This window comes from Schistocerca nitens, chromosome 9, assembly GCF_023898315.1.
Source record: "Schistocerca nitens isolate TAMUIC-IGC-003100 chromosome 9, iqSchNite1.1, whole genome shotgun sequence".
NCBI lineage: Eukaryota > Metazoa > Arthropoda > Insecta > Orthoptera > Acrididae > Schistocerca > Schistocerca nitens.
This window is the reverse complement of record NC_064622.1, coordinates 11501479-11516422: the sequence shown is the minus strand read 5'-3', so window position 1 is coordinate 11516422 and position 14944 is coordinate 11501479. Positions and strand designations below refer to the sequence as shown.

The following is a 14944-nucleotide window of genomic DNA, read 5'->3' as shown; positions in this document are numbered from 1 at the left end:
TCCTCCCATAGTGCTATTCTGCTGGCCACTGAACATACATAATATGCTTCCCCATCCCTAGTCCAAAGCTGCTGCCAACCACTCGCCTCACAGCTCATATCACTGTTATAGACCTAAATGCTAGACCTGCCTCATGCAATGCTCCTACGACCACCTACACCAGTCCTGTCACAGGCATCACCTATCCCATCAAAGGCAGCTCTCCCTGTGAGAGCAGTCATGTGATCCACAAACTAATCTGTAACTACTAAGCTGCTTTCAATGTTGGCACGACAACTAACAACATGCCTGTCCACACGAATAGCCACTACCACACTGTGGCCAACTGAAAGCAGGACCACCCATTTGCTGACCATACTGCCCAACTCAATGGGCTACATTTTAATAACTGACTGAAAGCCTGTTTTGTCTGGATACCCTCTACCACCACCAGCTTTTCTGAACTGTGCAGGTAGGAATTCTCTCTACAACATATGCTTTGTTTCTGTCAGCCCCTGGGCTCAATCTTTGTTAGTCTCTGTCCTCCATCTACTTGTCTCCTTCCCTGCTCCCACTCCTCCTATTCCACCAACACACTTACTAGTCTCTTCGCCTTCAGTACTTCTCTTCTCTCACACAACCTCCCCCCCCCCCCCAGCCTCGCAACACTGCACCTAAAAGCACTATTGAGTCACCACCACGTCCCTGCATGCTTCCAAAGGCAGCACTTCCTCCCCCTCCCAATCCATGCCTTCTCCTTACCGCCACCACCTACCCCAGCAGATTGCTGCTCATGCCAGACACAGTTATAGTTGGGCACCTATGCCCAGACACAGTGGCCTTGCGCGCGTGTGTGTGTGTGTGTGTGTGTGTGTGTGTGTGTGTGTGTGTGTGTGTGATCTATTTTAGAACAAGAACTTTGTCTGAAAGCATAATTATTTAAGCAGTTTTTTTCACTATGTATGCCTGCAATTCAGTGCCTCCTCCATGTGGTGAGAATCAATCTACCTTTTCATATTGTAGTTATTCCATCCTGGACTTCCCCATCATCAACTATATACAGTAAGACACAAATTTGTTTGCATAAATTTGCACCAAGAAGCACTTAAAACCAGTGTTTGGCTAGGTTACAACACAGGTACAGGCTGTACTTCTTAACACCATTGAAACGAGAAAATCCTCACCCAGACGTTCCCAGTTCCACACTACGGGAATGTGAGTATGTGAGCCACCACACCGCCATCCCAATACCAATACAAAATACTTTACCATTTGTTCTCAGTTGGTGCCTTCTGGAACCTAGCCCCTAACACAATACCAGCTTCTTCCAGTTGTAGAGATGGAAACTGTCCTCGCAACAATGTCTCGAAAGCCACAATCTTCCCGTAGGCGTCCTCTGCACCTCACTCTTTACCCTGTTAATCTGCACTAACATTGTCCTCTTCACAGTCTCTCACCTCCTCCGCTTCATGCCTCGAACCCCGCCCCCCTCCCCCCATAGCCACTTTACTCTGTATCACACGCAGCTGCCCCCACTGGTGTCACAGGAAGCTTACTATTGACGTATTCCTCTCCCAATCCCTGGCTGTCTTTCCCTCCCATACAGATACTCTTCCCCCTGTCACCCCCTACTTCCATTCTCCTCTCTCATCTACATCTACATCTACATACTCCATAGACCAAAGTAAGGTGCTCGGCAGAAGGTATCCTGTACCATTACTAGTCATTTTCTTTCCTGTTCCACTCACAAATAAAGCGAGGAAAAAACGTCTGTCTTTATACCTCCGTACTAACGCTAATCTTACCTTCATGTTCCTTATATGAAATGTATGTTGGTGGCAGCAGAATCGTTCTGCAGTCGGTCTTAAATGCCAGTTCTCCAAATTTTCTCAATAGTGCTCCTCGAAAAGAATGTTACCTACCCTCCAGTGAATCCCATTCAGGTTCCTGAAGCATCTCCGTAATACTTGTTTCTCATCTGAACCTACTAGTCACAAATCTAGCAGCCCGCCTCTGAATTGCTTCAACAGATTCCTTTAATCCGACCTGGTGCAGATCCCAAACACTTGAACTGTCACTACTGTACTATATGATGTCTCCTTTACAGATGAGTCAAACTTTCCTAAATCATCCCAATAAAACAAAATTGACCATTTGCCTTCCCTACTACAATCCTTACACAGCCATTCAATTTCATTTCATTTTGTACCACTTCGCAATGTTACGCCCATATATTTAATCAACGCAACTGCTTCAAGCAGCATACTACTGTGCTGTACTCTTAACATTGTGGGTCAGTTTTTCTTTTGATCTGCATTAACTTATTTTTTTTTACATTTATAGCTATCTGTCATTCACCATACCAAATAGAAATTTTTTGTAGGTCACCTGGTATCCTCCTACGGTCACTCAACTCTGACGGCTTCCTCCCACACACCACGGCATCATCAGCAAACAGCCACAGACTGCTGCTCACCCTGTCTGCCACATAATTTATGTATATAGAAAATAACAAGTGACCCTACTGACACCACGTTAGGCCACTCCCAACAATATCCTCACATCTGACGAACACTCGCCGTTGAGGCAACATACTGGGTTCTGTTACTTAAGAAGTCTTCAATCTACTCACATAAAACCTACTCCTTACTCTCGTACCTTACAGAACTCTAACAGTCAGCAGAGTGGCACTGTGTGGAACACTTTCCGGAAACCTGGCAACACAGCATCCACAGTTTGCAGGATACCATGTAAGTAAAGGCAAGATGAGTTTCACACGAGCGACGCTTCCTAAAAAAGCGCTTATTTCTGGACAAAAGCTTTTCCATGTCACGGAACTTTATTACGTTCGAACTGAGAATATGTCGTAGAATTCTCCAGCAAACGGATGTTCAGGATATTGGTCTGTAATATTGTGGGGTCTGTTCTTTTACCCTTCTTACAGACAGGAGTCGCCCGCACATTTTTCCAGTTGCTCGGGATTTTGCGCTGGGTGACAGACTCACAGTAAATGCAAACTAAAAGTAAGGGGCCGGTACTGCAGAGTACGCTTTGTAAAACCGAATATGGATTCCAACAGGACCTGGCAACTTATTTGCTTCCAATTCTTCCAGTTGTTTCTCTATACTGAGGACACTTATTACTACATCCTCTGTACGGGAGTCCGTTTGACGGTCGACTGACGGTACATCTGTACGATTAATTGAACGCAAAATTGAAAACTTCGCCTTTACTTTTGCTACTGTCTCCTGCCATGCCAGACTGGACAACGAGTGACCAGACAGAATCCTCAGAAGTTTTTGTTAAATTTTACCTGTCGCCATTTCCACGTTCTCCTTTGACTCAGAATGCAACGGCCTTTGCTCTCTTAACATATTTTGGATTTTGTTGTTAAGACACGGTGAGTCTTTAACATCCTCAATCCACTAACTCTATGCATTCTTCTCCAGAGTATGATTTGCAATCCGTTTAAACTTTGCCCGTAACTCCTCTACGTTCATCATACTGGAACTAAGTGACGTCAATTCACTGTCAAACTCCCCAATATACGACCCATCAAAGCAGCCAGCTGCAGTGTCATGTTAATGTAGCCAGCTAAGAATTGGGAAAATGTGTGTGCGTGTGTGTGTGTGTGTGTGTGTGTGTGTGTGTGTGTGTGTGAGAGAGAGAGAGAGAGAGAGAGAGAGAGAGAGAGAGAGAGAGGGGGGGGGGGGGGGAGGTAGGGGGGGCTAAAATACTAAAAGAAATCATATACAAATTTTAGTTGAGAAAGAAATACAAAGCTAATGACAGTACTATTACAGTACAGTACAGTTAAAAGTTACATTACATAAAATGTAATACCAACATAGAATGCTACAATCCTGCAGTAAGGTACTTATAAAATAAAATAAAGTAAAATAATATTTGCAAGAAATTCAAAAGATGTGATGTAAATGTAGTGATAGATAAAAAAGTATAAAAATATTTTGAAATATTATGATATTTTAAAATAATAAGTAGCAGAAGAAGTGAGAAAATGGGCCATAATAATCAGGCCCACTTGCTTAGTACTCTGGAAGCGCATTTATGGCTGGGTCAGAATATTATTATTTATTTATTTATTTATTAGCAATATCTATAGGGCTAAATATCTTGTTAGTCTACTGCCTCCTTTAAGGTACACAAATACCTCGAGTATGCAACTGTTGCTTGAATAGTAGTATAAGAGAATAAAAATCTGAGGACTATCTTGCAATAAGGTATGGTTCTGAATGTAGGCATGGAGTAAGTGTTACTTGTTAAGACAATCCCCAACAAGGTACTGGCTTCTATAATTTAAGTTAAGCAGAGGCATAACAGTCGTAAATTATGAGTAGACCAAACTTGTACAATGTGCATAGTTAAACAAATACTCCTAAAATATTATTCATAACGACATATTTTATTGTCTCGAAAGTGCAATTCATCAACTGTAAATAACAAGGAGAGAAATATATGGAAGTTACCAGAAAAAGAAGGTAGCACGTATGAAAAATATAAAGCACATACATAACAGGTGAAAGGACAAGTGAAAAAAATAATCTATATAAGTACAGTAAAAAGGCTGACAAACTACAAACAAGACGAGCCGGAAATTTTCGAGTAATTCATCGAAAAAATTGAAACAAAACTTCTCTCTAAAATTTAACTGTTCATTAAGGAGAGACAATGGTTCCTTTATATGATGAATATAGATTTCTAGTTCCTCCAAATTATTAACTAACACTCCTTTAGGGGCCATGTGAAGAACTTTGAGGTATATCTTCTTTGGAATGCTTGTCTGGAACAATGCGCTGACTGGACACCAATTTACATCCAGCTGTTCTTAAAGTATGTTCACAGTATCTAATTTGAACATTCCTCACTGTCCTACCTGTACAACATATAAAACATCTCTTTTTTTCTATGACTTAACATCTAATAATCACAAATTTTTCAGATGAACTCCATGGAATATAACAACATCTCACAACCATCGGCTGTTAGTGACATTATGCCATGGGCAATGGGCGGAGCTTTCGCTATTAAACTGTGAGTGCCTGAGACTTAGTGAGCAGCATTGTTCATGCCTCTCTACCATCTCCTGCTGTCGTCAAGGATATATCAGCCATACTTTCATATTATTTTATTCTTATGAATGTATTCGTGTCCTTCGACCTCTAAGAAAATGTATTACCTTCTTTTCGCAGAGTAAATATAATCTAATGATGACCCTATAAGAGATCAAAACCAATCACCACATGAAATAAATAACTTACATGTGATCAAGACTGTTTTTATCCAAACAATTTTACAACTGTAAGTGTATCAATTTGAAACCAAAGCAATCTTCAAACACGGGTAGCTTGAAAATTTTTATGAAGAAGTACTTACACTTTGAAGGCATGTAGTCTGCATATGTCTCGGCCACACCCATTTCTTCGTCATCGACTTCCTCCTCCTCGTGGACACCACTTAGGGCATTCATCTATAAAACCAATCAATTACAGTGAACTAAACTATAAAGTTCTAGAATAGGAACATCAACATCCGTAAATACTAATAACCACTTTTTTGTCATCCATAAGTTCTTAGTATAGTTTACTGCAAGAAACATTGTGAAACTAAGATAAAAATAAATGACTCATTGTTCCGCAATTCAATTACTAAATTAAAGAAATTATATTATAAACATATTTTAATGAGTTTTATTAATTCTTTTTAGTTCAAAAATGGCAAAAAATTGTTATCTCCTAAGTCACATTAGGACAGTGATCAGAAAATGGTGACAGTTTAAAAATAGTCCTGCACGTGCAGTTTATTAGTTGTTATTTTTTTCCAACGAAATGTGAGTGCAGACCTGCCACAGGTACGGTTTCACGGCAATATATGCTGATAAAATTCTTCCGGGCTGCCAGCCGTGTCAAGCGATATAAGATCCAACGGTTCTTAACCTAGTGCTCATCGGCCCCTGTCAAGGTGATTGTCAAACGACTGCTGCTGCCATCCTTACACAGCCGTGCTGCCTTCAGTGACGTCAGTGCTGCTCGCTCTGGCAGCATATCTGGTGGTGGTGGTGGTTAGTGTTTAACGTCCCGTCGACAACGAGGTCATTAGAGACGGAGCGCAAGCTCAGGTTAGGGAAGGATTGGGAAGGAAATCGGCCGTGCCCTTTCAAAGGAACCATCCCGGCATTTGCCTGAAGCGATTTAGGGAAATCACGGAAAACCTAAATCAGGATGGCTGGAGACGGGATTGAACCGTCGTCCTCCCGAATGCGAGTCCAGTGTGCTAACCAGCATATCTGGCAATGTTTACACTGCACACCTGCAGTGCCCACTTCAACCTTCCAACAGTCAGGTTCCGACTGTGCCTCGCTGCAGGCCGCCATCTTCAGTGCGAGCGCTGCCACAAATTTTTATCTTTATCGCTTCTCCCGTGATGTTATCCCAGGAACTACTAGTATGTATAACGAGAGATGTCTCATCGATGAAATACGGCATCCATTTTGTAGAGTGTATTCTGTTACTGTTGATTTTTCAGCATACCGTAGGCGAAAACATCTCTCGTGCTCTACACAGCACTGTTCAATAGGTCGCGCAGTCTGTCTGACTTTTTTATGACGCAGTATTGCATTCGACAGGACCCTAAATAAAGACAGCAGCCTGCGGCTAATCGCAGCTCAGATCCCAGCTGTCAGAACGTTGAAGTGGGCGCACAATCAAAACATTACTGTATCAGGGTGTAAATGTGGACAAGGAAAAAAAATTCCCCGATTTCCCAGTTAAAAATAAACTTTCTCCCAGGTGACAGTATATTTTCCCTTATCAATCCTTTCAATGGTTATGGTTTTATATACGGGTGTACAATTTCCTAGCACTTTATAAAATGAAACTCAGGGAAAAAGACACGTTTTGGAAATATCTTTGATGTGCAGCAATGTGTACGCTGTGTATTTTCATATTACAAAAGTATACATGGGAATTACACCAAACACCGCACGTTACTTTCCGAATCATTGAAATTGAGACTTCGATGCACTTTTGTAAGCCGTTCGTAGCTCATGTCACGTGATCTCGCCAGCCGATGACGCGTATATTCAGACCGTAGGACACGTGATGCAGTCAGCCAACAGCAACATCACTGTTAAGTAGCATGAACACACAAACAGGGAAAGTTAATAGTTTTAATTAATATACATAGTGTTGCTACAAGAAAAGAAAAGCTTTCACATATAATATTGGTCTCAAGCTGCAAGAGAAGCTAAGCTTTCGCATATACTGTTCATCTTTTTGCGCGTGTTACTCTTTAAGATATATCACACAAATCTGCCAGTAAAGTTTTTAATAATGACATAAATGTCTGATCTTCAGGGTTCGAAATTCTTCTAAATGGCTCATCATCAAAGAGTTGATTTTTAAATGAGAGTCAAACGCTCTGTGATTTAATAAATTCATGGTACATTATTGCACAATGTTCAACTTACGTAAAAGGATATCTACTTTGAAAGTAACGCTTTTAAAACCACTATTCACAATGAAACTTCCTGGCAGATTAAAACTGTGTGCCGGACCGAGACTCGAACTCGGAACCTTTGCCTTTCGCGGGCAAGTGCTGGTAGAGCACATATCAGTGCACACTCCGCTGCAGAGTGAAAATCTCATTCTGGAAACATCTCCCAGGCTGTGGCTAAGCCATGTCTCTGGAATATCCATTCTTTCAAGAGTGCTAGTTCTGCAAGGTTCGCAGGAGAGCTTCTGTAAAGTTTGGAAGGTAGGAGATGAGATACTGGCAGAGGTAAAGCTCTGAGAACGGAGCGTGAGTCGTGCTTGGGTAGCTCAGTGGTAGAGCACTTGCCCGTGAAAGGCAAAGGTCCTGAGTTCGAGTCTCGGTCCAGCACACAGTTTTAATCTACCAGGAAGTTTCGTATCAGCACACACACTGCTGCAGAGTGAAAATCTCCTTCTGGCACTATTCACAATACTTTCTCGCGATCTATAGAAATAAGTTTGTGGTAGCTATCATGGCGTAGGAAGCCCGTATGTACGCACATGTAAAACACTGAAAGATCTTACATTATGTCATAAAAGAAACAAGACATCAAAGGATACTGCAAGAGCATTGGAACTTCATGAGCCATATTAAAATGTGCACATTTAAAGTGCATACTTAAAGGGGACATTTGTATGTCCAGATTCCCAATGAAGTAGACCTCGACCTGATATTAAGCTTTTCAGTGTGGTTTTCGGGATGAAAATTTTCTTGGAGCAGCAGTACGGTATTATATCATGTTTGATTCATTATTATGGCATAATGCCATCATCATCATCATCATCATCATCATCATCATCATCATCATCCAATTCAATCATTAAATGATGTGGCCTCTTCGAGTCGAGGATTCAGGTAGGCTTTCAGCAGTCTTCTCCATGTGGGACGGTCTCAGGCATTTCCCTGCCAGGTGTTACCAGCGATCTCCTTGAAGTCTTTGTCCCATCAGTCTGGTGGTCTTCCTCTAGGCCTCCGCTGCTCTCTCGGACTCCACTCCAGTACTAGCTTCATCCATCTGTCTTTTCTTCTTGCGACGTGGCCAGCCCACTGCCATTTCGAGGAACCTACTGTCTTTAAGATGTCGTTAACCATCGTCACAGACCGAATGTCATCTTCCCTTTTCCTATCCTTTCTTGTATAGCCCAGCATTGATCTCTCCATGGCTCTCTGTGCTGTTTCCCTTTTGTAAATGAGTTCAGTGTCCATGTCTCGCAGCCATACGTCATCACAGGAAGAATGCATTGATCAAATACTGCTTTCTTCAGATTTACTGGCGTTTTTGATATGAATACTTTTGAATTCTTCGCAAATGCTTGCCAGCTTCTTTAAGAAGAAGCATAATGCCATATGTGCTAGAAAATGAAAACATGCACATGAAATGCACCGAACAGTTGAAACTAGCCAGTACTGTGGAATTAAACATTTCGTTTCAAATACATTGACTGCCTCTGTGGAAAAGGTTAACAAAAGTCATATTTCTTTAGCAAACAGACAAAAATAACTTCATTGCTCCACAAGGTGATTAATGCTCGACTGTTACAAAGGTGGAAACAAAATAAAATCTGAAACTAATGCCATATTTCAGCCTTCCGTAATTATGTGAATGTGTTTTAATTCACTTGGTAGCTCCCAGCCACAGATATCAGTTTTGTTTTCATTTGACCTGAGAGTAAACGAAGGGGAAACAGCCGGGTCAATACTAAAAAATAAATCGAATTTTCAAAATATGTTCATCTTGTAGCGCATATCTTTCTGAAAAGTCTGAAACATAAAACATATGTATTTGAGGAAATGTAAGACATATTATTTGGTCTTAAGTATGGCAAAGTGCAGTGCCGCGCCTCTTCATAAAGCATTTTTCTCCGCACGTCCAAACCTATTCAGGAGAGTGGAAATTGAAATGCCCTGTGGTGCCTCTCCTGCTCCGAATCAGGCGGTTTGACAGCCTGCCCCTCTTTAAAAAAATCTCGCAATTAATAGCGGATGGGATTATTTGTAATCAAGAGAACAAGAACTCTTCAGAAAATCTGAACTCTTTATTGCCTATTAGTTAATAACATGCTGTTTTGTGTGACATAAAATTAAATATAGGATATATCAAACCAATACTGACAAGAGATAAGCAAGAAATTACACATTTCTTCAAACCTTAGCTCCTAGCATTTCTTTCTCTCTAATCTTTCTACAGCTTTACATGGTAAGCTTCCCTTTCTGCGAAAGAATCTATTACCTCATCAAAGTTCGTCAAACGTTTTGCCACATGAAAAATCTAAATGTCGTTATCTAATACTGAAAAAGTTGTTGATACAAATAATACCCAAGACTAGTGTGGCTTCTCGATCTGATTACGTCTATTTTGTCACTGTCTGCTAGATAAAACAAAATAGGCCTTTCTAATATGGCAGCAATTTTGTAACACACCAAATAAATGAGACTGTTTTGGCACAAACGGCCATTTTTAGAACACGACAGAATATAATTCACGAAGTACCAATATCAAATGCCTATTAGGCCTACTACAAGCAATAAGCTTTAAGCTTTATGTTAGGAAATAGTTTCACATTTCATTCATACGCACCAGCTTCTCAAGCATGAGATCGAAATGTAGTATTATGAAATTTTTATATAAATTTGGAATCGTCTTTTCCTTTTATAATTTGTGTGATGTCCCCGTTTCTTCTCCTTCCTCATTCTAACAAACAATCTTGTCATCACCAATTCTGTAGCTATTGCTGCCACTGTCAAAATTTGTTTGCCGATTAACTTCACTAACACTGCCAGAATCACAGGTTTAGTTTTCCCGTGATTATTTTCCGGTTAGCCACTATTACATGTTCGAACAACACGTTTTCTGAGTTACTTCCAGAATAGAATTTACACGACGGCTAGCCGGGGACTGTACTACTGGTCCTTACTAGTGTAACGATCCGGCCAAAAATTTTCTGTCAAAATCGCATTTCCTTGGATACACTGAGAAGATAATATGTAATCTTTCTCACCTGTTATTCCTGTCAGTCATTTATTTCCATTCTGGTAGTCTGAATCTATGGATTTCGCTAATAATTATAACACTGCTGATCATTCGCAAACCCAATCAACCACATAATCAGACAGCGATTGGCATTCATCCATTCGGCTTTACTCCCTCAGCTCGTATAGCCCCCGTCCCCTTTTGTCTGCAGAAAGTTTATTTCTAGATGTGATGAGGATTCTCCTGACAGAGACATCACGTACACTATGCATGCATTCAAAAGTCAACTTATGATTCATTCAGAAATCAACTTAAAATGTGTTCAAAAACCAATAGAGAAGCATTTCAAAATCATATGAATAATCGATGGACAAACGTGCGCTGGATGCTAGGTGCTTTGTGAGACAAGTTTTTTTCCTCAAGAATATGATTTTGGCGCCCCCTTTTCCCGGTAGCATCTAACTGCACACTGCGACTGCTTGCACAGCCAACAGCCACATTCCTGTAGCCAGAAGCGGGAGAATCTACTACTCAAACGTGACTCAACTGTGCATGCGCAAGAGCCCACGAGCAACTGCTACAAAAAATCTAATGTAAACAGTTGCGACTTAACGCTTATTGGAGGCAATTTGTTGTTATGAAGTACTGCATAGTCTTCCTAAAGCCTTTGACACATTTTCAGTTGGCAGACGCTTGCATGAGCACTGTGTGTCGTCGTCGTTATGGCGCATTTCCTTTGCAATTTAAGTTATTTTCGTTTTTTTCTCTCGTTTAGGTTTTATTGTGAAGTATTATTCTGCAGTAGCGGGATACAGTAATATCCTATGTTAGAGTATCGGTTCTTACCAGTCAAAATTACAAAAATTTAACTGAAAACTAAAACAATGAAAAATTCCCGGAATTCTAAAAATATCCCGGGTTTTTCCCGGTTTTCTCCCGGATGAAAAAATTTCCGTGTTTTTCCCCGATCTCCCGGGTCGTATACACCCTGTGTATATGGTACTGGAGCTAGCACCAGTGACATTACACAAGGCAGCATGGCTATATCTATTGCTCATGGATTTTAAACCACTTGACGCGGCTGGAAGCCTGAGAGAATTTTATCAGTTCAACAGCCTTATTTCAGTTATGAACAGCCAAACTAAAGTACAAGGGAGAGGGGGAGGAGGAGGGAGAGGGGGAGGGAGAGGGGGAGAGGGGTAGGGGGAGAGGGGTAGGGGGATAGGGGTAGGGGGAGAGGGGTAGGGGGAGGTGGAGGCACATGGGGAGGGAGATGCGGCGGCACAGGGGGAGGGATAGGGGGAGGGGGAGGGATAGGGGGAAGGGGAGGGATAGGGGGAGAGATAGGGGGAGGGGGAGTGAGAGGGGGGAGGGGGAGTGAGAGGGGGAGTGAGAGCGAGAGTGAGAGCGAGAGTGGGAGTGAGAGTGGGAGTGAGAGCGAGAGGGGGAGGGAGAGGGGGAGGGGTGGGGGAGGGGGTGGGAGAGGGGGAGGGAGATGGGGTGGGAGAGGAGGGACAGGGGGAGGGGTAGGGACAGGGGGAGGGAGAGGGACAGGGGGATGGAGAGGGACAGGGGGAGGGAGAGGGACAGGGGGAGGGAGAGGGACAGGGGGAGGGAAAGGGAGAGGGGGAGGGAGTGGGGGAGGGAGTGGGAGAGGGGGAGGGAGAGGGACGGGGGGAGGGAGAGGGACGGGGGGAGGGAGAGGGACGGGGGGAGGGAGAGGGACGGGGGGAGGGATAGGGACAGGGGGAGGGGGAGGGGAGGGGGAGGGAGTGGGGAGGGAGAGGGGGAGGGAGAGGGGGAGGGAGTGGGGGAGGGAGAGGGGGAGGGACAGGGGGAGGGGGAGGGAGAGGGAGAGGGGGAGGGAGAGGGACAGGGACAGGGGAGGGAGAGGGACAGGGGAGGGAGAGGGACAGGGGAGGGAGAGGGACAGGGGAGGGAGAGGGACAGGGGAGGGAGAGGGACAGGGGAGGGAGAGGGACAGGGGGAGGGAGAGGGACAGGGGGAGGGAGAGGGACAGGGGGAGGGAGAGGGACAGGGGGAGGGAGAGGGACAGGGGGAGGGAGAGGGACAGGGGGAGGGAGAGGGACAGGGGGAGGGAGAGGGACAGGGAAGGAAGGGGGTAAAATAGTGCCATGCTACAACTCCCTGGGCTCGCAGCAACAATACCTTTCTTCAAATTTTAATTCCAATGTGGTTTGTAATATGTGCTCCATCTAACTTGGTTTTAAGCCTTTCACACATGTTTACTTATAATCTCGTTGTACAATTGCGTGCATTTATTTACGAATGTGTGTAAAAATTTGTGATTGTACTCTTTTATTTGAAACATTTTCTGAACTCCCTACACAGCTCTCTCTATGTGAAAACACTTCAACCATAAGTTTTCTCCTTCTTATTTTCGCCCAGCTCCCCCTTTTAACAAAGTTTCAGTCACTCCTTTCATTTCCTGACCATTCAACCATGAATCTCTGCTCATTTTACTTTCCTCCGTCTCTAAAACTCTCCTTTGCCCTCGTAAAAATCGCATCACACATCCTCTTCCTAAATCCTGTCTTGCACATGGAATCCCACCTAACGGGCTTACCACTAAAATTGACATCTCAAGCTGTCATCTGTAGTTTAACATATCACTTTGGTGAAGTGATATGTTGCACGACCGTCTACTGAATCAACAAATGATGATCACCGCCATACAAAGACTTCCAAACAACAGGCTAGACGAATTGGTCTAAACTGTTGTTTGGAATTCTGTTTTCTTTATGTGCATATATTCTGGAGTGGATGGATGCCTGCAAGCTTCACAGATAGCAAGACAAAGGTCTTTCTGGTCTTGACTCATGAGCTGTGGGACTATCTTGGCGGCAACAAGATGCATTTCAAGATGCTGTCAGGATTTCATGAAATGATCCAACTGAAAAATGCTGCATTATTCTGCAATTTCTCGGACATTCAGTTTTCAATCGACATGCAACATTTTGTTGATGTTCCTGACATGAGCATCATCGGAATACCTCGAACGGCGTCCCAAATGAGAATTATCTGTAACTTCCATCTTGCCATTTTTAAACCATGTGGATCATTCTTAACACCAAGTACGGCTTAAGCACTCACCACTGTAGCTTTGTGCATCATTTGGTGTGTCCTGTAAAGGTGTTCTCGAGATTCACGCAAAATTTAATGCAGATGTGTTATTCCTCTAACTCTGCAATCTCGAAATTCACATACTGTGTGATACAATGTTTTACTCAAAACAGCACTGAACAGTAACTAACAGATATACAACAATGAAACTTCCAGCAGTTACACATTAAACACAGGCCTGTGCAAGGGTTCCAACTGCATTTCATTCCAACACACCATTGGCGTGAAATTATGAATGTTCTGAAATTTTTTGAACAGACCTCGTATAGACAATCGTTCTTCCATCACTCTATTTATGAGAAGAACAGGAAAGGAAATGATTAGTGGGATTAGTGGTGGTACAGGGTACGCTCTGCCATGCACCATATGATGGCTTGCAGAGTACGACTGTAGCTGTAGATGTAGATAACTAATACCTACACAATGGGATAATTGTGTGTAAAGAATGACTTAGTGACACATTTGTACTTGGGGAACAACAGAAATTAGCAAACATTGGACAGCAAATGGGCTACAAAGCTGTGATGATTTATTTCACCTAAGTGGTACTTGCACCATCACTTTTGACAGGGGAATCAAGGACGTATACCCTTCACTATATGGTGTAAATATGACAGGCTAACATCCAGATACGATTGCTGTTTAGAGGCAGTCTTTCCCCAGAAAGAGGCATATCTAGAAGGTTACTAGAGAAGTAAGTACCATTAGTTTCAAGGTTCCTCCAAAGCAGCAAAGTAGATGACCTTATTTGAGTTTGTTAATTTGTTCCACATCCTAACTTACGAGATGGAATAATCAAGAGGCAATTGTCTGTAATATATTCTTATAGGTTGGAACAGTATGTATTTGATTACAGAATTCCAAACAAAGGGTTGTTCACTGTTCAAAACATGTGACTCCTCTGGTTTAGTGATACTCCCATAAATACTAAAAGTATTTACATACTCTAATGCATCTTGTACATGTCTAACAAGGAAATCAGCCTTGTAACAATGGATGCTGTGTTTCCTTAACAACTTACATAGGACAATATGCCATTAGAGCTTTGCAAGTTTTGTACAGTTTCCTACAATTGGGAATTCAGTTCACTAGAAGTTGGTTTTAGAGGTGTTTTTTTTTTTTATTTATTGGAGATGACAAATGACAAGCTTCAGTTCTAAAAGAAATACAGTTGCTTAAATGAAATATGATTAGACTGAAAGGGTTACTGGGACTACAAGTTCTAGCAATGGATAGTCCAAGCACATGGGATTCATATTCATAATAAGAGAATGATTGGCTGGTAGAGATGTAAAGGAA

General features: G+C 42.4%; 1 protein-coding gene across 4 annotated transcripts in view; it reads right to left on the bottom strand.

The window, feature by feature from the left end:
• The window catches only part of LOC126204419 (protein strawberry notch), a 264401-nt gene that overhangs the window by 210566 nt on the left and 38891 nt on the right, over positions 1–14944 (bottom strand). For all 4 annotated transcript variants that reach the window (XR_007540499.1, XM_049938805.1, XM_049938806.1 and 1 more), the window contains one exon: positions 5374–5467. Coding sequence is in view for 3 of the 4 variants with exons in the window: in XM_049938805.1 (XP_049794762.1) it covers positions 5374–5467 (94 nt within the window). In the remaining variant the exon portion in view is untranslated. The remainder of the gene's footprint in view (positions 1–5373; positions 5468–14944) is intronic.